General features: G+C 45.4%; 1 protein-coding gene across 1 annotated transcript in view; it reads left to right on the top strand.

The window, feature by feature from the left end:
• Nucleotides 1-1,702: 1,702 nt before the first annotated feature.
• Nucleotides 1,703-24,886, top strand: part of LOC119721734 (leucine-rich repeat-containing protein 49-like) — a 79,037-nt gene continuing 55,853 nt past the window's right edge. Inside the window, exons 1-3 of the mRNA XM_038191700.1 lie at nt 1,703-1,712; nt 2,327-2,432; nt 2,775-2,978. Of these exons, the coding sequence (XP_038047628.1) occupies nt 1,703-1,712; nt 2,327-2,432; nt 2,775-2,978 (320 nt within the window). The remainder of the gene's footprint in view (nt 1,713-2,326; nt 2,433-2,774; nt 2,979-24,886) is intronic.

Raw genomic sequence — 24,886 nt, 5'->3', positions numbered from 1 at the left:
TATTTCACGAGTAGTTGAACACTTATATCATCTAAGTATATTCCGAATTTCAGCTTAATCTGTTGTTGCAAATGCTAGTGTACATGTGTAATCTCCAAGGAAAATTTGGACAAGGATTTTTTGTTGTCCAAAACAACATGTGGTTTTCAGCAAAGACCCTGAGCGCCGTAGGCACTATGGTTGACCGATTTTGGCCCAGCAACACAGTGACGAAGCGCATATTACATGTATATTCATTAGCGTCACTCGGCGTGACTTGGCATGGGTCTTGGTGTGGGTCTCAGTATCGACCAATGAAAGCCGGCAAAAAGGGTGATATGTATTATTTAATAACTTGTGAAGGAGGCTTTTATGCACATTTTTACTGCACACCATAATGGATAGAAACCTTATTAATATTTGTGAGGCTTAAAAAGATTGACAGATATTGCAAACACCAGTGGTACAACTTGCACGTAGACTGACCTATTTTTCCAATTTCAGCAAAAAGTAATGAACATATCACAACAATTTTAGCACATACTTGGATCATTATAAGAGAAATAAGCCCAGAAAGTTGCAAGAAAATACAGTTTCCCAAACGGGAGAAATTAATTTTCAAAGATTTCACCCACCTGTGTGAACATGTCTGTGTGCATGTTGTTTCATTCAAAATAAAGTGTAACGTAACCTTTGGAAATCGCCCTTCGCAACCACAAGACTGTATATGTGACCTGCTCCCACAAAACCCAGACAAAATTGACAATTTTTATTTGTTTTTAGGAATAGTTTTTTCAAATTACTGAGGTTTTCAGCTTCAAAATGATATATGATATATGATATGTGATAGTCCTGTAATTGGCGTTTTTTTCTGCTGTTGGATGTGGATAATAAATAAATAAATAAATAGGTACTGTGACCCTATCACCTCTGGAAGAAGGATTAAGGGATAAAAGCCTGACAACCCAATTATGAGATACACGTATTGAAAGGTTTCAAGAGCCTTAAAATGGACAGTTCCTACCCCAAATGACTTCACATGCTTCACAAACAACTTGTGCAACTTTGTCTGTGTTTCATGGGAGCAGGTCTCATACCGGTATGTGTTTTAAAAAATGGCACTTTAATGACGTCATTATGACGTCACACATTTTCCACATTTTTGTGTAAATATCTATGACCTAGCAAACCTATAAAAAAAAGAAGACTTTTTAATTCATCTTGTGACTTGTAGGTCTCTAGATATAGGACCTTAAAATTAACCTCATTCCCATGGGTACGAGATCTTGCTGCACCATGTTGTTTCCCATCATGCCTTGCGTGATCTCAACCCCTGGATTTGTCTTATTTAAATGTGTCAAAATATGGCACATTATAATTAGAGCTGCAGTCTATCTGTTTAACGTGCGACGCCATCTTTAAAATGTTGAGAGTTGTGTTTTTGAAGAATCAGTCCTTTCAAACATAAGGTTTGGACGTCGCGTTATTTAACAAGGATTTGTATTAAATGTACGTACCTCTTTCTTCCCTTTACAACCGAAGATACAGGTTTTTTAAGCGAAAAACGAGGCTGCCATAATCCATATGCCATAGGCATTGCGCACTTTTGATAAACAAAACGTTTGTACGTGACGTGACGTGCAAAGCATGTGAGCGCATTATGGGCACACCCGGGGTGCAATTTCGCTCTGATTAGCCAGTCAGCATCATTTACGGGTTCATCATGGCCGAGGGTTAGTGTAAGGAACGCGCACGCGCCCATGGAGTCGAGGCTGCCTTAAAATATACACTTTTAAGACGACGTCCCATGACCTGTAATGACGTCATCATAGTATCTATCTTCACAGACCATCTGCTATGCTTTTGCCTATGTTAAGTTTCAAAGTTATATGACAACGTTTTATGACAACGTTTATGGAAGAAGAAACAATTGTTTTTAAAAATCAGGCCAAATCAAAGGCTTTTCCGCAGCTATGCCGAAAAGCCATAAAATGAGAACAAATAAAATAAATAAATAAATTAAAAACTGGTAAGCTGTTCTCCAATGATTGGGAATTTCATTTTTTTATTTTTGCAAATGTTTTCTACTGCTTTCAATATTAAAATTCAGTTCATAATAGCCGATTATATCCTTGACTTATATACTAGGTTATTATGAAGGACTACATTGTGTGCCATGTAGATAAGGACACAATAAAAAAAAATTTTTTCAATATGCTCATGTTTTGACACTACTGTGAGAGAAAAAAAGTGTTGTTAGGGATTATCATGCATCATGATTTGCATTCTGATGGTACTATAAATGTATTTGTTCATTTGATTAACGGATCCATGTTGTGGCTTTCAGGGGATAAGGTCATGATTGGTGAGAGTCCTGTCGCCCCTGGTGTACCGGTCATATACAGGTCACAGGAGGAAAGATCGGCAAACCCAGACAGATTGAACCTTGATAGGTAGGTCAGTGTTGTCAAGTACACCACAAATCCTTTCACAGGTTCCGTCACAACTCTTTTCATAAGTCAAGTCACAAGAAACAGGATGAACAATGACAAAGGAATGCCTTTGTAATAGTTTATTTGAATAGCTAGTGACTTGACAGGTGACTGCAGGAGTTGTATTGCTGAGACTGACACAGTTTCAGTGAAAAAAAACACATATTGAACTATGACTAAGCAGGACATGAAGTAAAATTTTTAAAACCAAACAAGTTAATATTTCTAGAGAGATTGGATTTAAACTTGAAAGTTATGTTGTATGTGTTTGTAATATATCAAAGGCAACCATTTTGAAAACAGGAGGAGGCTTACAGTGTGCCCAATTCTAGAAGGAGAGGAGCATCTCAGGTTACTCAACTTTCAGCACAACAGTATCCGCAAAATAGAGCACCTCACCAGTTTGAGGAGACTGATATTCCTGGACCTGTATGACAACCAGCTGGAGGATATAACTGGACTAGGTGCTCTAAAATCACTTAGAGTACTAATGCTGGGTAAAAACAGGTAATTGTTTAAAAGGTATTCTGCAATCATGGGTGCAATCTATAAACTATTATAAATCCCTAAGTTTAAGTTTGTGTATTTTTGATTTTGGTTAGTGAGGGGTTTAATTTTTGGCACAATATTTCTCGTTCAAGTCGGGTGATTTATCATTTCCAAATATTGATATGCCAGTAACAATTCCAGAAAGACATTTTTCATCGTGATTTTCTGTAAAAGTAAATGAACAAAAATAATTGCAAATTCTAGAAGTTTTACAAGTTCAAAGTAAACTTTTGCGTTTAAGGGTCCTGAAAGTACGTCACCAGGGGTGATTTTCAGGCTCTATTGCATGAAAAGGGCAAATATTTCTGGGTCCAGTAACTATCTTACCAACTAATATCAGTTTATTGGTAAAAGCTTTTTCTAGCCCAAATGAGTACATTCTCTTGAAGGTGATCCTTTAAGGTCTTGAATATGACTTTACTCGTATGAGATAAATTGTCTTGTCCCTATGGACTCTGCGCATGAACAGAGAGAAGTTTCAAGGGCCCCAGTGGAAGGGACACATCGTGTGCTCATATTGGTTCGTGCAGGTTTAGCGTGAAGTATGGTCTCGTGGTCTGGAGTAATGATGTGCATCGGGTCTGGTTGACCAGGCCAAACTGACCCGAAACATTACAGATATACACCGAATCTCAACTGAAACCGATCTTAACTCCCTCAAACCGACCTGACCCGAACTGACAAAAAATAAGGTAAAACCGACCCAATTCGACCCGACCTGAAAAAAAAACCTGAAAAAACCTAAATACCTGGCTTGGACAAAGTGATCACTTTTTTGTGCCTGCCCTTACCCACGTGGCATGAAGTCTTTTGCAAAACCATCATCTCTCACTCAGTCATACTCAGTGGGTTGATCGAGAGTAACCCTGCTTATTGAACAAACGCATGGTCATCACGCGGTATCATGAAATCTGTTACAATCTATCTATTTCACTGTCAGTCCTGATCCGACTGGAGAAATTCATACCGTGGGAACTTGATAGTGTGCTCGGTGGCCACACCACACAATGGGCTGCGGTCACAGTGGCTGTCAATAATATTGCATCACCTGAATTTCTCAACTGTTTCAGTTTATTTTGGTTTATTTCTATTTTTTCAAAAGATGGCTAAACCGACCCGACCCGACCCGACCCGACCCGACCCGAAAATGTAAATGCAAAACCAAAACCGACCCGACCCGACTGAAAAGATGGACAAACCGTCCCGACCCAACACGAAGTCGGTTTCGGGTCGGGTTGGTTTCGGTTTCAGGTCGGGTTTGCACATCATTAGTCTGGAGCATTGAATTTTAATATGGTCTGCGGGTAATTCTGCAGGTTGTGGGTTCGAGTCCATCCTGCGGCTATGGTGCGTGTGTCCTTGGGCAAGGCACTTTGTCACTCATTGCGTCATTGTTTTTTAAACAAACGAGCCCTTGACAACCCGTCCTGGCACGGGCCAGAACGCTTCATTTAAATAACAAAAGGTGTGAATATGCCCGATCTTCTGCAGACCCGCCGGGCCAATACGTACGTGTTCGATCCGACGGTTTCGATTGTAATAATAGAGAGGCACCAAGTACAAGTAACCACGGAGAAATAACTCCATGGTACAACAGAGGCGAAACGAGCAAATTGTGGCTGACAACGGTGACGAGAGTTGGAACCAGACTGATAGTCTACTACCGCATGTATTTTTGTACGCGGATGGCATTTTGTGTGGAGCGGGATCAGCCGTTGTCAGACTTGTTTGACACGTGGTAATGTGCACGTATTATCCCTGTTGCTGTGTTGTGCAGTGTGGAGCGGGATCTGAACTATACTTTGACCGTGCCAAACGCGTAGCGAGCAATGGGTTGTGTGGCATTGTCTGGCCGCATCGCGGTGTTTTCTTCGCGCGTCCGGACAGAATAAAGGTCCAGGGAATAAGATCGCAACTTTGTTGTTATGATTGGTTAAACCCTGACTTAAAAATCAACTTATTGTTAATTAAATGAGGATTCCTTTGACATCAAACATTCTGTTATGTATTGAAAATTTGCTTGGCCTAATATATATAATATACATGTGTATTCATTTCCTTGTCGATTTCTGAGTAGGTACTCAAGAAGCCATCATTTACTTGACGAGACGGGGAGACCATCACAAGTTACCACGTCATGGCAATGATATGAAATGTTGTTCAAAAATATTTAGACTTCATCAAGAGACCCTTCGGTATTCATTAGAATTTAATTATTTGTAATTAATGTGGAGTAATAAAGCATTTGAAGAATTAATGCCCCACACCCCAAAATAGTAATTATATCCTACCGAAGTTCCATATGCATTGTCATTTTCATAAATTTAATTTGACTGTGCGAGGTATTAGAGAGTTCATTTCCGCAATCTAGAATGTAAGAAAAATGATGAGTGTAATCATGTTCTTTGCTCTATCGTGTAATGAATATGTAAGAAATATTGAAAACTAAACAACGTAGTATCTTTAGAAAATACAGCATAAAGTTAGTCTCTATACTTTTAAAAGTATATATTGTGTTCTTTATGAAATAATATGGTGTCATTCACTTCTGAATGTGACATCAAAATCAACGAATAATAAAGTTTGTTTTACCGCGGCCGAGCAATTTTTTTTAATGGGAGCTAAAAAATAATCAAAGAATAAATACGAATTTTCAGAGGGTTGAAAATGTCTATGCACAAGAAAACCACTTGGTCGTGTAGGCCTATTTCACAGTTTTAGGAGTACACCAATATCTAGTACAGACAAAAGAGCACGAGTAGATGAACTTAAATCACCCAATATCATTATGGAAGACATTTTGGTAGAAACTGACTCATGAATATTTACGAGGGCCTTCACTGGTTTCCTTGACAATTATGTTGCTATGATGGAAGAGTTTGAGAAATCCGCATGAATTTCAAACGTGATGAGTTTTGGGCGGTCCTAGCTGTGCCGCTTTTATGACCTATCAGCCATGTCGACTGAAATAGTTTTGCTCGGATGTTGGCATCGGGTCTTCTCATTGGTGGTAGAATTTCGTAGCCATGATGATATACATGTTTGTCTTGTTTCCCACGCTCTGTTTGGTAATGAGCCAACCCTTTCCCACAAAGGCCAGGATAGATTGGAGTTGTCAATGGCTGTTTACCGTGCAGGCGTATGAGTGGGGCTGGGGCAACCTCGTCCCCAGGGTGTCGAACAGTACGCGCCCATCACTACCTGCTCTCTCACCCTGGTATTTGATCATTTGCATGTGCAAGATTTTTGAACACGTATGCACATGAGGAATAGTCTGGTGCCTGGATATGCGTTACATTAGCGTTTGTTTTTGTATGCGGTGTCTGGGGTGAAAACAGAGTCAATTCATCGCAGCGCAAGCACGGCGTGAGTTACAAAAACACAATTTTTTTTTACATTAAACTGTTACGATTTTATCGAGACAACATGCAGTATCATATTTCATATTAATATGACCATATTGGAAAGGAAATTAGTATTTTCGAGGAGGCATGGACAAATGATCGCGAAAAACACGTACTGCACGTTGTGAATAATAACACCAAGTACACGATATAAATCCATTACTAGCCAATTGCGGTATCGAATCAGGATACAGGAAGAAAGTTTCCTATCCAGGGTTTATTATTGGAAACCAGGTTGGAAATAAAGTAAGCACTGGGGACGAGGTTGGGGCTGGGGAGTTTATTATGGCAGGCAGCTGTGCCTACGTACCGGTGCGGGCATGGCCCGGCCGGGGAATAAAATTTGCAACCAGTGCGATGTTCATTTTTAGAAAATATTTGCCCTGAACTTAGTTCATTACATTTTGCATTTGATGAGGTTGTTCACATGCCTAATTTTTGAAATCGTTTTATTGTTATACAATCATAAATATTGATGTTTTATATTTAATAAAAAAAACATGCGTTTTTATATAAATTAGTCAGAGTGACCATGCATGGTGACGTGACTATAATATTATGCCCCATTATTTTATCATTCTATCTAACCGCACTCTTCTACTCAAAATCAGTCCGTATTTAATCCAAAAAGTTTACTATCCAGTTATAAAACACTTTAGGTTAATATGATTTCAAACGATTCTGTTAATACTAATAATCCTGCAAAGCGATGGAGCATGTGGTCTAGATCATAGATAGAGTCAACGTCGGATCCTCACTAGTCAAATATTGAACTGTTATGACCATCGGGATTCGAATTACATGTGCAACTTGGAGAAGGAAATTCCATTTGTCCAAGGTGTTGAAGCTGTACCACTACTTGCAGTAGTACGACGCAGCAAAATGTCCCCTTTTGTCACTAACTTGGTGAAATGTGCATGAAGTCTGTGCGTCAGGTCCTTCTGCGTCTTGCATGTGCGGTCGGAAAACTAGAATGCATACCGTTTTGGATGTGTCGTTGACGCTTCGTGTTACCAGGATCACAGCCACTTGAATTAGTCTGCAATTGTATTTGGGAGCTGACTGTTTGCGTTGCGTGCTGGAGGGAAATTCCCGCCAGCAAAACGGCTGTTTCATGTATTCTTTTCTTAAAACATTTTACTACTTGGCCTTTTATGTACGTCAAATAAATAAGAATTGAATCGCATACTTTTAGACCCTCACAATTCTTTCCAAGTGTTAAGCAGTGATTTACAACCCGGAATGTTGCCCATCTCAATTTGTGTTCATTCAAGTTTTCATATGGTAATTCTTATAGAAGCATAAAACTTCTCAAATCTTCAGAATTTCGTGGCAAACTTCCTTCCTTCCTTCCATGGAGTGCAGTCCTCAAAAGATGAGTATAATCGCACTGTGGTGTGTGTGTGAATGCGTGCAGGTGCAGTATGTACAGATGTGCAGAGTAAAAAAGTGATGTATGTGGTTTACATCACTGATTGATCCCTTAGCGCAGACTTGAAGGCGTCAAGGGATGGAGATGCTGCAGGGTCCTTCTTAAGTGTGTTCCAGTCACGCCGTGTGCGAGGAAAGAAGGAGTTGGTATACGCTTGTGAGCTTGAGTATGGGCACTGGAAGCGAGACGCATGACCTCTGGTGGTAGTTGTGGATGGTATGAGGTACTGGGACCATTTGATGTCGATCAAGTCAAACCGAATGCGGTACATCATTTCCAGCCCAGCTAAGTACCGTCTATCAGCTAGGGAATGCCAATGGAGATCTTTGATCATGTCAGTAGCACTGCTTGACCAGTCATAGTCGCCTGTCACAAATCTTGCTGAACTACGCTGAACTTGTTCCAGTTTTTTATGTTACGTTGAGTGTGGGGGTTCCATGATGTTGATGCATATTCTGCTATTGGTCTGACAAACATGGTGTAGCTACTTTCCTTGACCTTTCGGCTGCAATGACTGAGGTTGCGGCTCAAGAAGGCACGGGTAGAATTTGCCTTCTTGGTGACTGTATCTACGTGCATGTTGAAGTTTAGCTTTGAGTCTATATGCACTCCTAGATATTTGGCCGAGTCTACGAGTTCCAATTCGTACCCGTGGATGGTGTAGGTCGTTGTGATAGGAGTGCGTTTGTTGGTGATACGTAGGACTTGGCACTTAGTTGCGTTGAATTCCATGAGCCACTCAGTCTCCCACTCTTGAAGTGCATTCAGATCTTCTTGAAGGTAGGCACTGTCTACAGGTGATGACATTCTTCTGTAGAGTACACTGTCATCTGCGAAGAGTCTGGTTGTAGAGTTGATGACGCGTTCTGGTAGGTCATTGATAAATATCAAGAATAACGGGGGTCCTAGGACGCTCCCTTGTGGTACACCAGATGTCACATTGGATTCAGAACTAGTCTGGCCTTCAAGGAGAACTTGTTGGGTGCGGTTACTCAGGAAGTCTGTTGTCCATTTCAGGATGTTTCCTCGGATGCCGTAGAACTGAGTTTTGAGAAGTAGACGACGATGGGATACCTTGTCGAAGGCTTTAGCGAAGTCGAGTAGAATCAGGTCGATCTGTGACTTATCTTCCAAACCCTTAGCCAGGTCGTCGATGGTGACTCGTTTTTTATTTCATTGCGGTGAAGTGGAGAACTTCCAAAACATTAATTTGCATTGAAATACGGCAATCTGGGAGCAAAATGCAGTGAAATATTTTGTTAGAATGACAAAAAAGAGGGGTTATCCTGGCAGTTATCTTACGCAGTGATTATGTTCCATGTACCATTGGCTTTTGTTACGATCTTTGTAAGAAAACTCGGTTTAAAGCCTAAAGGTTTCGGTGAAATTAACATTCATATACGGCCAGTTCATATTCTCGCCATGAAATAAATTATTATATTAATTACAGAAACCTTTCTGGAAATGTTTGCAGATGACAAATTCGCTTCGCTTCGCTATTATATTCACTTGTATTTAAAAGGCCAGTTCCTGCTCACACAATCATAATTTACAATGTTTTGTTTGATAACAAAACGGAACGTCTTTCTGCGTACCGACCGTGTGTATTCATGAGGTCTACGGTGACTCATGTTTATTCATTGCATCATTGTTGAGATAACAAAAGTGCACAGCTGGTCTAGCTCATTAAAGTCGCCGTGCTTGAACGCACACACCCGTCCAGTCTGCAGATTCCCGCCCGCCTTGACAACTGCAGACTGATCGTCCGGAACGCAGACAGAACGGGAAATAACAGGCATTCATTATCGAGATGCGGCCAGTTATTGTGATTGATTCTAGCTTCCTTGCGCCTAACAGGCAGCATCGAGCTGTATACTCCCCAGGTAGCTGAGATGGTATTCGGAATGTTTAATTGGACCAATGATCAGGGGTAATAATAATGTAAAGCACTTTGATCTTAGTTAAAAGCGCTATATGAACTCGTTATTATTATTATTATTATTATTATTATTATTATAATTATTATCAAGTATGTAAGATTTTTTTATTCTGAATGTGCACAAACCCATACTGTCTTCATTAACTACTGTTGGCAGTGGGACCAGTTTTCTAGCCAGGCATCCAATAGCGCTAGCACCAGCTACACTTTTCAGTCGGACGCCAGTATACACATCCATGTACGATCAGTCCAGCTTTTACAGTTTGCCAAATAAATCTCAACCTAGGCCCGCTTGAAAATTGAAACTAGACTGAATTAGAATCAAGAAAATGTCATGATGCATTTAAGAGCAAAAGTGCAAATTACAAGCCAAAAAAGAAATGGGGGGGACTTAAAGGACCTTATATGCTTTAATTTTTGTAAATATGACATTTGCTTAAGATGACTGTTTATCTGAGATGTTGCAATGTAATTGCTATTCTGTTTTAGTTTGACTTTGGCTTTGATTAAATTATACTGCTTTCAAGTTTGAATTCAGTTCATAGTTAACAAAATGTGCAAACATTTTGGTCCACTTCAGGGACTCCCTTACCTGTTAAACCTACTATTGCATATTTCCCTAGCCGTAGGCTTTCACGCTAGATTCTTTTTACCACACCGCAATAGCGCCCTCCATCGTCCATGCTCCCTAACTCGGTCCATTAAGCCAACTCGTCCTCTTTTTCTCTAGCGTTTGGAGTATCCGGACGTGGTTTGTGTCACGGTCTTCGAACGTTTGTATGAGCTTTCATTAATTCTTTATTGAACTATTTTCAGATGTTTTGGATTCAAGACAGGTTTTACCAGTGTGTCTTGTGTTCTTTTTCTTTGATTTTACACACCATTCCCGTTTTATTTTGTTGTATTTTCACTCGTGCGGTAAGCAACGTTCCGAGTCCTTTGTTTGATTTTGATTCAAGATGGCGGAGTCGCGCTACTCTAAACGAAGTGCGTCGGCAGTTCAACTCGGTCTCACTCCCACTCTGTAGATACCACAGGGGGAGAATTATTTTCTACAGGGGACACGCTTTCCGGGCATCTAGCCCCGGTAATGTTTCTGACTCAAGTGTTAGAGCTGTGCCTTCGGGCCTCCAGCCTCTACGCCTCCCTCTATTACCCTTGCTGGGGACACGCTTTCCGGGCCTCTGGCCCCCAGCAGCACGGGTCCTTCAGGCAAGACTGATCTTTCGGTTCCAGTCTTGAATCCTGCTGATGGTAAGAAGGTTAAAAAGGTAATTTCAAAACCCAGAAAAAGAACCGGAGCTAAGCTTTCCAAGCCTCTAGCCTCCGGGACTCGGGTCCCCGTCGCTTCCGGCACTAAATCTAAGAAAAAATCTGGGGTCAGTACTTTGAATGTTCCTGCCTCTTCCCCCAATGTAAGTGCTAATTCCGGTGTTACGGGTCAGGAAAAATCTTCCCGTTCCGACCGCCATCGACGTCATCATCAGAAAAGGCGTCGTTATTCTAGCTCTAGCTCGGGGTCCTCGGATGAATATTATTCTTCTTCCTCTAGCCGTTCGGGGGGCGATCGTTGCCGCCGCCGTTCCGGCACTTCTACACGGGCCATGCTGAAACAACTGACAGCCACAGTTTCGGCTCTGGTTCAACACCCAGCTAATATTAGCGCTTCAGTAGATGTTCCCTCGCCGGTGTTGGTGCCAGTGTCGGCCACCATTGCAGACCCCGGCCAGGATTCGGAGGGAATCGTTTCCTTGTTTCCATCTGATAATTTTTCAGAAGATTCTGATTCCCGTCCTCGACCCCCGGACATTTCTGTCCCTTTGCCTCCGCGGGGGGCGGGGTCAGCTCCGGATGGCGGTAAGAAGTCTGACACTTTCTTACCCCCCGCACAACTTAATCCACCTGGTGATTATTCATCGGACAATGGCACCGTAGAGTCGGTGAATTTGTCTTCTTCAGATCTTAGATTGCGTCATGTCATGCATGATATGGTTCGTGTTCTACATATCCCAGATGTGGAGGATTTGACCCCCGGTAGCGAGGTTCGTAAATCCTTTAAAAAACGCACTGGTCCTCCTGATTCTAAGGCTCAGTCCTTCCTGGTCCTCCCGGTTGATCGCACGTGTGCGGATCGTATCGAGGTCATTACCGGAGTTTAGAAATGGCGACCGGTGGCCAAGTGAGACGTGCGTCATTTCCGGGTTCCTAAGAAGGATTACGAGACGTATCTTTCAGTTCCCACCTTACCAGATGCTGTTAGAGACAAGATTGCGGCTGACTCTGGTGGACGCTCGACACTTAAATCACCGTTTTCAAGTAAAGAACGCAACACTCTTGAAGACACTCTAGTCAAGGTTGACAAAGCCTCCAAGGCGGGCCTTCGAGTTACATGTTTTTTGCAGTTGCTTTCGGAGTATCTGGTTTGTTCATGTAAAGCGGATTCCGAAGTGGCTCCCGAGAACGTTAAACTAGGCTTTCGGTGTCTGGACGACTACCTACGTGTCTGTATGGATCAGTTTACAAGGATTTCTTCCTTTTCTACATCTATACGTCGGGGTAACGTACTGGATGCCATCTATCTGCCTACTGAAGGGGCTCGTACCTGGCTCGAGGCTCTCTCTCGGTTAGGTACAGACCTTTTCAATGGGAAGTTTCAGCTAACCCTTGAAGAAGAGGCTAAGCGGATCAAGGCAACGGATAAGATCAACCAGCGAAAGCCGACTCAAGGTTCGTCTCCCGCTGGTCGTGGTAGCAAGTGAGGTTCCGGTCTGCGTTTTCCTCGTAAGCCTTTACAGCCTTTTAAGGGTTCCGGCAGGTCTCCGTTAGCCAGCCCGGCCAACCCCTACTCAGGCTCCCCTACTCATCAGCCTCAGCCTTTGTTGACACCTAGCTCCGGTTTTGGTGGTCATAGTCGTGGCTCCGGTCCCTCATATACCCTCGCTCCAAGGCCAACTATGAGAGCGGTCAGGGTAGGCCATGGCGGCGGTGATGCCCCCTCTCCCCCCCCCCCCCCCCCATTAGCGCCCCCCTACTACGGGCCCATAGGGGGTCGCCTTCAGTCTTTCGCAAAGACTTGGGCCCTCTATTCCGACAACAGATGGGTACTCGACACCGTCGCTCACGGTTACAAGATAGAGTTTACGAGTATCCCTCCGTCGTCGTATGTCCCTCGGCCAACACCGATTCCCTCCGATCAGGCCAAACGCTTGGCTCTCGAATCAGAGATTCTCGCCTTGTTAGAGAAACAGGCGATTTATCAAGTTCCAGTGGAGGACTCCAAGCGGGGATTCATTTCTTCCTTCTTTCTAACCCCAAAGAAAACCGGGGAATGGCGTCCAATCCTAAACCTAAAGCCATTAAACAGGTACATTCGGCCCCGCCGGTTCAGAATGGAAACCCTTCGTACGGTTCTAGATTGCCTGACGATTCCAGCTTGGGTGTCAACATTAGACCTGAAAGACGCTTACCTGCATGTTCCAATGTTCAAACATCACCGTCATTTTCTCCGTTTTCAATATCGGGGAATGATGTTCGAGTTCCGATCACTTCCTTTCGGCATTTCGACAGCCCCAAGGGTGTTTACCCATTTTGCAAAGACTGTCGCAGCCATTCTTCGCTTGCATCACGTGCAAATTTTTGCGTATCTTGACGACTGGCTCGTAGTAGGACAATCGGAGGCCGAGACCCACTGGGCCATAGATACAACCCTGTCTCTGGCAAGAAATCGCATCTGATCCAATCTTTCACCCCAACCTGCCTTGGTGCCGTGCTCGATCTCCACTGGGGCATTTCAACACCAACAGAGGAAAGGATTCACAACCTTATACAATGCGTGAATCTATTCTTTGCCATCACGATCGCTCCAGCCTTGGCCTGGTTACGCCTTCTGGGACTAATGTCAAGTCTAGTGGACCTCGTTCCTTTGTGCAGAATGCGAATGCGTCCCATACAACTCCATCTCCTGGCCTTATATTGTCCGAAACGAGATCCTCTCTCGCTTTTGGTTTCGATTCGGCCCCTAGTACTTCAACATCTCAACTGGTGGCGCCAACGGGTAAACCTCAGTTGTGGAGTGACCTTCCCTCGACCTCAACCCACCTTGATTCTGACGACCGACGCATCCATACAAGGATGGGGTGCTCACTTGGGAGCAGAGATCACAGCCGGAGTGTGGTCCCCACAAGAGAGTTTATATCACATCAACGCTCTAGAGTTGTTAGCAGTCCAACGAGCTCTAATTCATTTTTCCAAACTGGTGACAGGTCATCATGTTCAGATCATGTCCGACAACTGGACAGTCGTCTCGTATGTCAACCGACAGGGGGGACTCGGTGTCCCCCCCCCCCCCCCCCCCCCCCCCCCGTTATGTTTTCAGACATGGGACCTCCTTTGTTGGTGACTAGCGAATAAGGTGCGACTATCTGCAACTCACCTCGCAGGGAAAGTGAACACCCTGGCAGACGCCCTATCCAGGGGCAAGGTTATCCCCACAGAGTGGACACTTCATCGAACTGTGGTCGAGGCTATCTTCAAGAAATTCGACCAACCTCACATAGATCTGTTTGCGTCAGCCCTAAACCACCAGCTGCTGGTATACTGTGCTCGCAGTCGGGATCCTCAAGCATGGGCGTCGGACGCTCTCTCGATCGATTGGAGAAACATGTACGCTTATGCCTACCCTCCGATCTCACTAATTCTAAGAGTTCTAACCAAGATAGAAGCGGAAGTATGCAGGGTTCTTCTCATTGCACCCTTTTGGCCTCGCCAAGCATGGTTCCAAAGACTTATTCGCCTTCTCGTACATCCCCCAGTCTTACTTCCACAAGGAGCGGACCTCATTTGCCAACCTCGGTCGAAGATTTTTCACCCGGGGTCAGAAAATCTCCACTTAACGTGTTGGATGTTGTCCAGCATTCTTTCCGATCAGCAGGCCTTTCAGCAGACGCTGCCTACATGGCTGCCAGAGGCCGTTGAAAATCCGCTAGACAGACTTACGACAGCCGCCTTCAACATTTCTATAAATGGTGCAGAGTTGACTCAGTGGATCCGTGCTCAGCGCCTTTGAAAGATGTTGGTGATTTTCTAATGAAACTTTTCAATAAGGGCCTCACGATGGCGACTATTCGAGGCTATCGTTCAGCTCTTGGATCAGTTCATGCTGGGTTTCCAGATGGTAGTACTATCTCTAATAATAACCCTCTAACCCAAATGCTTAAGGGTATGTTCATTGAGCGTCCTCCAAACAAGAAACTCTTTCCGACTTGGGATCTTGGGCGGGTCCTTCAGGCATTGTCTAAGCCACCCTTTGAACCCTTATCTGAGGCCGCAGTTATAGATTTAGCTGTGAAAATGGCCTTCCTTCTGGCTACGGCCACTGCTAGGAGACGGCGTGAGATCCATGCTTTCTCTATTGATCCAGGTCATATTCGATAGGAACCAGGTGGTGTTCGTCTGGTTCCCAACATGTCCTTTCTGGCCAAAAATCAAACCCCGTCTTATACGCCCCCTGATATTTTTATTCCTGAAATTAAGTCCTTGTCCTCAGTAGCCTGTTATAACAGGCCTTCGGACTGTACGTTCCATGACATGAACTGTACGTTCTGTAAGTACACGCACTCATGAATAAAAACATGTGCAAACATGGCGGCCCGCATGGTGAACCCCAAATGGTGAGTCTCCGCAATCTTGTCAATTCTTATCAACATTAAACCAGTAACCTAACATGGTGGCAGCGGTGGGATGATACAGTATAAAATAACCGTCATTTTGCATTCCACTTTTCGCATGAAAAAGTGACATTTACGCTACAACTTTCGAACGAATTGTTGTGAGTTTCACGCACGCACGGGAACACGTAGACATCGCAATGACGCAGTGTACATCGTTGGGGGCGGTATCCAGCGCTCCGTTAATTGGCCGTCTCGACCAGTACGACCAAGTTGAAGACATTCGCAACTACATCGAGCGTCTTAACCTCTATTTTGTTGCAAATGACATCCCTGCGGCGAAACAATCGGCAGTTCTGTTGAGTGCAGTTGGTGCTACTGTATACAAGACTGTAAAAAGCTTAGCTGAACCAACTCCAGTGCCTGCAAAGAGCTTCAAAGAACTCTGTGATATGCTTGTATCACACTACGGCCCAAAGCGTCTAGTTGTAGCAGAGCGTTTCCGATTTTACAAACGCGAACAACACATGGATGAGTCCATCGCTCAGTATGCTGTTGCACTACGCGATCTTGCCAGCCCCTGCCAGTTTGGGACATTTCTCGATGACGCCTTGCGTGATCGCCTGATCTGTGGCCTCCGAAGTGAGTATGTTCAGAAACATCTTCTGATTAAGGATAGCCTCACTTTCCAGAAAGCCCTGGATGTTGCAAAAACTCTAGAGACAGCCACCAAAGATCTCCGTGAAATTAAAGGAGCACACAATACGGCTGCTGTTCACGCGATGCACCCCAAACCTCGACAGAAGATGCCCCACAATCGATCGACCAAACCCAACACCCACCAGGCCAGGTGTCCCAATTGCGGATACGACCCAAGTCATGCTACATGCCCTGCTAGAGGCCAGAAGTGCAAGTCCTGTCACAAAACTGGACATTTTAGCCGGGTTTGCCGATCCCAACCTAAACACACGCGAGCTGTGATGGCACCGACTTCATTTGACGATGAGACTGAGTTCTTTGTAGGCTCCGTATCCAGTAAAAGTGCCCCATCACACACTTCCTGGCGCCAGACCATCCTTGTTGAGAAAAAGCCCATCAACTTCTTACTTGACACTGGGTCCGAGGTAAACATACTGCCACTTCATGTTTACCACACCCTGAAGCTCCACAACCCGACCCTGCAGTCTACGACTACAACCCGTCTGTGCGGTTTCTTCGGCGGAAAAGTCCAGCCAAGAGGACAGAAACGCCTATCATGTGAAGTCAAGGGCAAGTACCATATCCTGACTTTTCTTATCATTGGTGATGGTGAGCCAGTTCTGGGAAAACATGCCTGTGTTTCCCTTAACCTGGTACAGCGTGTGTACACCATGATAAATGATGATGATGTTTATGAGGGAACCGGATGCCTAAAAGGCCCACCAGTCAAGATAAAGCTGACAGAAAACGCTACACCGCACTGTGTCCATGCCCCTTGTCGAATCCCACTGCCCTTGCACCCCCAACTAAAGGCAGAGCTAGACAAAATGGAGAAACAAGGAATCGTCACGCGCATCACAGAACCAACTGATTGGTGCGCCCCGATCGTGATCGCTCCAAAGAAAAATGGAAACATCAGAGTCTGTGTTGACCTACGAATGCTGAACAAAGCCGTGGCCAGGGAGCAGTTTAGTATACCTACCTTGGAAGAGGTCCTGGGTAAAATTGCCGGTGCCCAGTTATTTTCTGTCCTCGATGCCAAGCATGGGTTTTGGCAAATTCCGCTCCACCCTGACAGCCAGAAGTTAACCACATTCATCACACCATTTGGTAGATTCTGCTTCAATCGCCTGCCATTTGGCATCACATCGGCACCTGAGCTGTACCAGAGAATCATGAGTGATCTGCTGGTCAATCTACCAGGAGTTGTCGTCTACATGGATGATGTTCTTGTCACGGGTGCGACACCAGAGGAACATGACGCACGTCTCCGTCATGTACTGCAAATTCTACAAGGAGCTGGGCTGAAGCTTAATAAGGACAAGTGCAAAATTGCGCAAGAGCAGGTGCACTTCCTTGGCCATCGTCTCGATAAGCATGGAATTCACCCTGATCCTGCTAAACTTGATGCAATCCTCCAGATGTCGCCGCCTACGACGAAGGAGGAAGTCAAACGACTGATGGGGATGGTGAATTGGCTATCTCGTTTCATACCCCATGCAGCTACAGTGGCAGCACCGATTAATGCTCTGATGAAAGGCGACACAGAGTGGACTTGGGGTCCAGCACAACGCAGTGCTTTCAGACACCTCAAGACACTGCTAACTACAGCCCCGACGCTTGCATACTATGACCCAACAAAGCCAACGATGGTCAGTGCTGATGCCAGCAGTTACGGCATTGGTGGTTACATCCTTCAGAAGCAGGAAGATGAGTCCTGGAGACCAGTAGCATATTGTTCCCGAAGCCTGACACGTGCTGAACAACGATATGCACAGATCGAGAAGGAGCTACTGGCTGCTGTATGGTCATGTGAGCGTTTCTTCGTCTATCTCCGCGGCTACAAGTGACGCTCCAGACAGACCACAAACCCCTAGTGTCCCTAATCAACAAAAAGGACTTATGTGATGCCCCTCTCCGATGCCAAAGACTGCTGATGAGGCTGATGAGATACAACTGCGAAGCAGAGTACACCCCTGGTAAGGACCTGGTTGTGGCCGATGCACTTTCGCGAGCTCCTCTCCAGCGAGATAAAGTGGCCGAACCAGATGAAGATCTTGAAGGCGAGATCGAAGCACATGTCCACTTGATCACAACCCAGTGGCCAGCATCTGATGCAAAGCTGGTCGAAATAGCCTTAGAGACCAGTCACGACCGTACCCTGAGTGCAGTCATCACTCACGTCAAAGATGGATGGCCTAAGTACCAGAAGGATGTCGACCCAGAGTTGAAACGGTTCTGGGATGACCAAGACAAGATCAGCCTAGTCGGTGGTATCCTCACATATGGTGAGCGCATTGTGATTCCACAGAGCCTGAGACAACAAATGTTGCAGAGAATCCATGAGGGTCATCAAGGCGTCTCAAAAAGCCGACTTCGAGCCAATCAAGCCTTGTGGTGGCCAGGTATGAGTACTGACATAGCCCAGTATGTCCAGTCTTGCCCGCATTGCCAGGATATGCAACCATCGCAACGCGCCGAACCACTCATTTCCACGCCACTCCCACAGAGACCATGGCAGCAAATTGCCTGCTACCTAGCCGAGGTGAAGGGGAAGATGTACCTTGTGCTGGTAGACTACTATTCCTGATGGATAGAGCTACATCACCTCCACTCGACAACAGCCAAATCTGTGATAAACTTCATCAAGGCAACGTTTGCTAGATATGGTATTCCCGAAGTGGTGGTGACTGACAATGGTCCACAGTTTTTGGGTGAATTTGACCAATTCGCTCGTGAGTACAACTTCCAACACATCACCTCCAGTCCCTATTACCCACAGGCCAACGGACAAGCAGAGAAAGCTGTACACATGGCCAAGAGACTGTTAAGCCAAGACGATCCAGTCCGCGCCTTGATGCTGTACCGGTCCACTCCTAGCCTTGGCCAGAGTCCAGCCAGTCTCCTAATGGGAAGGGAGATTCGCACCACACTTCCAATCCTGCCTCGTAATCTGCAGCCTAAGAAGGTAGATCACAACAAGCTGAAGGCTACAGACAACATGAACAAACAGAAAAGCGGACAAACCTTCAACAAGCGACACGGTGCAAGACAGCTGGATGATTTGATGCCTGGAGACAAGGTTAAGATCCGAACCAAAGGACAGCTGAGCCCAGAAGGTGAAGTTGTACGTCAGGCTGGGACTCCACGGTCCTACATCATCAACATCAACGGCACTGAGTACCGTCGAAACAGACGTCATATCTTTCTTCTTCCCAAACCATCCCTGGATCCAGTTGTTGACATCCAAACATCATGCAAGGAGACCAAGGATCCTCAACCAGCTGAATCTCGACCCACTCGAGTTACCCGTCCACTAGTTTGGCACAAGGACTACATTGTGTCTCAAAACTAGACCGGTCACACACTTAATCAAAAGAGAACAAACTAGCATTTAGATAAGCACCAAATGAATCAGAATCAACACTGAGACGCAAAATTACAGTAATCAACTTTCATTGGACATAGAACTGTAACGTGTTAGATCTGCAAGAAACCTCATCTCATCTGAACATTAAGCTGAACACTAGCAACTTTATTTTAGTCACAGAGACTCTCAAATCTCTCAACTCAAGGATTTGAACTTTTCAATTGAGTCAGTTCTTGGAATTCATATTCACATTGTTGTTTATTAACCAGTTGGTTGCTTTTAGAAAAAGGGGAGATGTTATAACAGGCCTTCGGACTGTACGTTCCATGACATGAACTGTACGTTCTGTAAGTACACGCACTCATGAATAAAAACATGTGCAAACATGGCGGCCCGCATGGTGAACCCCAAATGGTGAGTCTCTGCAATCTTGTCAATTCTTATCAACCTTAAACCAGTAACCTAACATAGCCGAGGACAGACTACGGTGTCCGGTACGAGCTTTAAAGTGGTACATTGCTCGTACCAAGTCTCTCAGAGGTAATGTTTCCCAAATGTTCATTACTACTACCAGTCCATATAAGGCCGTCTCACCAGATACCATTTCTCGATGGATTGTAAGGGCGATACGCTCATCCTTAAGTTCCTGGCCAGGCCTGACAGCAGATGCTCAGGCAGTGAATGCTCACGAGACGAGATCCATGGCCACGTCATGGGCCTTCCTTAAGGGTGTTCCTCTCAAAGATATTTTACAGGCTGCAGCCTGGAAAACTCCAACTACATTTATGTCATGCTACCTCAAAGATGTCGAGTCATCTGGAGGCAGAGTCGGCCGTAGTGCTCTGAGTGTACCCCAGCCTTCTATGACAGCTTGGATTTATATTTATCCCTGGGATTTATATTTATCGGTGAGTTGGCTTCCTTTCTTTCCATCTTGCTTAAAGAAATTTGGAAGACCGCGAAGGGACGATACTTATCTCTTTTACCAAGGATTTGCTGGTTTATTGTTACCTTGCGCCTCACCCGTTGACCCTCCTCCTTCACGGTGCCAGTCTAAGCAATTGTAGGTTTAATAGGTAAGGGAGTCCCTGAAGTGGACTCCCCCAAATCAAGGGTAATTTGGGAGTCCGCGAAGGGACGATACTTACCTGTTAAACCTCCCACCCTCCTTCCCCACTAGGGTTCGGCTTTAATGTGTCTTTTCACCCACACCTCGAGAAAAAGAGGACGAGTTGGCTTAATGGACTGAGTTAGGGAGCATGGACGATGGAGGGCGCTATTGCGGTGTGGTAAAAAGAATCTAGCGTGAAAGCCTACGGCTAGGGAAATATGCAATTGTAGGTTTAACAGGTAAGGGAGTCCCTTCGCAGACTCCCAAATCACCCTTGATTTGGGGGATTCTACTCATACTGAATAATAAACTAAATATTTCAAATTTTGACAAACATGGAGGAAGGAATAGAAAGAAAGCATCCTTCCAACAATTTACAATTTATGTCCTACATACAATCCCTTTCCAAAATAACATTTTAAACAATGTGGAGGTAAAACTACATGGTTCTCAACATTGAGTACAGAAAAAACTTTAATGGAGCAAGAGCATATTCTAAACAAATAAAGTAATTCTCCGTAAATCTAAAAAAAATTGCTCAAAAGAGTCAGGGAAAAGTTCCAACAATTGCCTCAGATTGCACCACACAGCATCTATAATCCAACATTTTTCGTGACTCTTAAGCAGGCCCGGACCCATGTCGCAATTTCGATACAACTGGTCGAACAAAAACATGAAAAGCATTACATATTTAATTCTGAAGGAGTCACTCAACCCATAAGCGCCTTTAAAACATTGTGTCTACTTCATTCACTTACCCAAATAGCTACTACATATGCATATTTATTCAGCCGACAGGCTCAAACGCTAAAAGATTTAATCAACCAACGAGCCCCCTCTCGGGGCCTACCCATTATGCTACGTCATGAATCCGCCATTATACTTCCTCTTTTTTTCTAGCGACGGCGTCGTGCAGAAGCAAAAATTTTTGCTCTCGCCTTTTGACGAGTTTTTGTACGATTTTCGCTTTAAGAGTTTCTGTTTTATAGAATTTATCAACCAAGTGAGTTGTGCAGAATCTGTAGAGTTTGGTTTGAGTAAAGTAGTTCTCATTTGGAGTGATTTTGGAGTCTTTTTGCTTTCGTTTTTCTTTCTCGTGGCGTAGCAGGTTTTTCAGCCTTTGTCTGACACCACGTGCGGGGGGCCAGGTTGGCACCGCGGGACTAGCCCAGTGCCGGGTAGGCATCGTGGGTTCTCCCTTGGGGATCAAGTGCAATCCCTTTATAGCCGAGTCGGCTTTCCTGAGTTATTAATATTATTACTTCTGTTTTTAAACAGTTATCTAATAATAATAATTCTTTGTCAAAAAAAAAAAAAAAGCAATGCATTTATTTTATGACTCCATAGACGGATCCATAAGTGCGGTTATTCTCCACAAGGTCTGCTAGTCACCCCACACGTGGGGCCCCTGTTCCGGAAGTCAGACTTTCGGCCGTTCAGGGGACTAGCGAAATGTTTCGAGGAATACAGCGGTTTTGGTTGTTCCCTGTACCCCGTTCGTTTCCCCTAAGCTCGCGGTGAGCTAGGGCCTAGCGAGATGCGTACAGTGGGGGTATATCAACAGAGGTCGTTCCCTTCCCCCCTGACTGTTTCAGCTAGCTCGGGGAGCTAGTAAGCTAGAAGAGGACGTTTCGTTGGGTATATCAACAGAGGTCGTTCCCTGCCCCTCGGCCGTCCTAAGCTATCTCGGTAGTGCGGTGATAAATGAGATAACGGTGAGACATTCGTGGGTATATCGGCCACTGGCCGTTCCCTTCCCTCGGCCTTCTTGCCTGGCGTGTAAAGAGGAATTTCGTGGGGTATATCGATCAGCGGTTGTTCCCTTCCCCTCGGCCGTTCTCAACTGCATTTATCTCGGTTGTGCGATAGTACGAAATACGAAATAGCAGTGAGTCTCACGCAGGGACATCACCGTAGTCTGTAACGGTCACCCAGGTTACACGTTTTGGCCGTCATCAGACGTACGTCCTACAGTATGGAACACTGTGATGGCACCGGGGATAAAACTCCCCGTACAACCGCGGCTCCCCAGACGACCAGCCGTAAGGGTCCCACGGTTAAAAAGGCCGCATCAAAGGCCACAAGTGGTCCCAAGGGTAGACCCCAAAAAGGGACCACTAGTCGCTCGATCACGCCGCTGGTCTCCGGACCATCGGCGTCACCTAGCAACCTGGCGTCGATCTCCCGTGGTTCCACCGGAGTTTCTTTGCCTCGTCCCCCCGGTCTGCTGGCTCCAGCAACCCTCGGGGACGACCAGTCACGGAGCGGTAAAAGGATTCAATCCTCACCAGCCCCGTCTGCACGTTAATTGCGCTCCAAGCTTCCTGCTTCCACCCGTGCGGAATGGGCAGGACTCGCGGTGACTGACTTGCCTCCTCCCCCAATTCGGGCCACGGAGTCGCAGTCAATGTCATTCTTTGATCAATGCTCCGCTATTCCCAGGATATTATCGGAGTATTCACAGTCAAGTGAATCAAGTCACCCAAGTAAGAAAAGGAAACACAAGGCAGGGCCGTCTTCTTCAGGGGATTCCCCCGTAAGTCGACGCATCGGCAAAAGAAAAACAAAGGTGTATCCACGGAAATCTTTTTAAAAGCTTTGCAAGACATCAATCTTTCGTTGGCAGCCCTCACTAAACAACAACAATGGAGATCGGCCCCAGCGGTGACTGGGAAGTCACTCCCAGCGGCCACATTTCTGGACCCAGATCCGGGTCTAATCCTGCCGGATCCGGATGTGGTCCGGCCGGATCCGGGTCTTATCCGGCCAGATCCGAGGTTAATTCAGTCGGATCCGGGCGTAATCTTGCCGAATTCGGGCGGGATGAGAAGGGAACACACTGGGCCCCCAGATCCTGGGATTGCTATTAGTGTCAGCTCCGATAATCCACCTACTCCGGGCCGTGATTGGGCGCCCCCGAGATCGCCGGTGGGAATTTCTTTTACACCCATCTATGAATTTGGGCACTTCTGTTCAAGATGTCCCTGACATAGATGTCGATAGTACTCACCCCCCTTCCACTCACTCGCAAGACAGGTGTTCTGGGGATGAAGAGGCCACTGACCCTGGTAATTTTTCGCCATTTGAGACTCAGCTGAGGCTGGTTCAAAGAGATATGGTTCGGGTACTGCAACTGCCAGAGAGCAGTAAGCCAGAGACCACCCGTCGTTCTTTCAAACGCATCCAACGAATCGCCGATTCAAAGAAATGGACTACTTTCACCAAAAGGTCGGCAGCCTATTTCCAGTTTCCAGAAAAGAAATGAGACGATTTCTTTACGGTTCCTGCTATTCCGGATATGGCCAAGGACAAATTGACTGGAGATAGTGGCAAAGCCCCAACAAAGTCAATATTTGTCGATAAGACTAGAGCAAAGATGGAGGATACAATGAAGAAAGTCGATGAGGCGGCTAGATTTGGCTCACAAACAAGCGCCTTTTTACTTTTATTATCTGAATATATTGTCTGCGCATGTGAGGAAGATTCACAAATTCAGGAAGTTGAAGCCAAACAAATCGAAACAGCGGACAAACTAAGCTTGAAGAAGACAAGCCCAAGTTCTCTGGGAAGAAGGCAACGAGAGGTGCTCCCTCGTTTCGCCCTGCCCTTAGGAAACCATTCAAGCCCTTTCGCCAACAGACGGCCAAGACATCAGCTGGTGCAATGGTTTCAGCTCCATGCCCCTACTCTGCCCCTGCGCGCCAGAATGTACAAACTAGCAGCCATCGGCCCCCCGCCTCGGGTGGCGGCGGTGATGTCCCCACCGAGCCGACCCCCACAATGGGGCCCGTCGGGGGTCGGCTCAGAAATTTCGTAGGGCCCTGGAGAGAGATCACCTCCGACGCATAGGTGCTTACTATAGTCAGCCACGGCTATCAACTAGAATTTACAAGCACCCCTTCATCGGAAATGTGTGTTCGCGTAACACTGGTTCTGACAAACACAGACAAACGATTAGCTCTCGAACAAGAGATATCATCCCTTATCGAGAACAAAGCGGTCCGCTTGGTGCCACCAATGGAACAGTTCACAGGCTTCCTGTCCTCCTTCTTTCTAACACCTAAGAAGGCGGCTGGCGAATGGCGGCCGATAATCAATCTAAAGCCACTCAACAAGTTTGTCAGACCCAAGCGTTTCCGAATGGAAACTCTCCAAGCAGTTCTAGAGTCGTTACCCACACCAGCGTGGGGAGCGTCATTAGACCTAAAAGACGCATACCTACATGTCCAAATTTTCCAAGAGCAC

Source organism: Patiria miniata, unplaced genomic scaffold, assembly GCF_015706575.1.
Source record: "Patiria miniata isolate m_02_andy unplaced genomic scaffold, ASM1570657v1 HiC_scaffold_14, whole genome shotgun sequence".
NCBI lineage: Eukaryota > Metazoa > Echinodermata > Asteroidea > Valvatida > Asterinidae > Patiria > Patiria miniata.
This window is presented reverse-complemented; position numbering and strand designations above follow the sequence as displayed.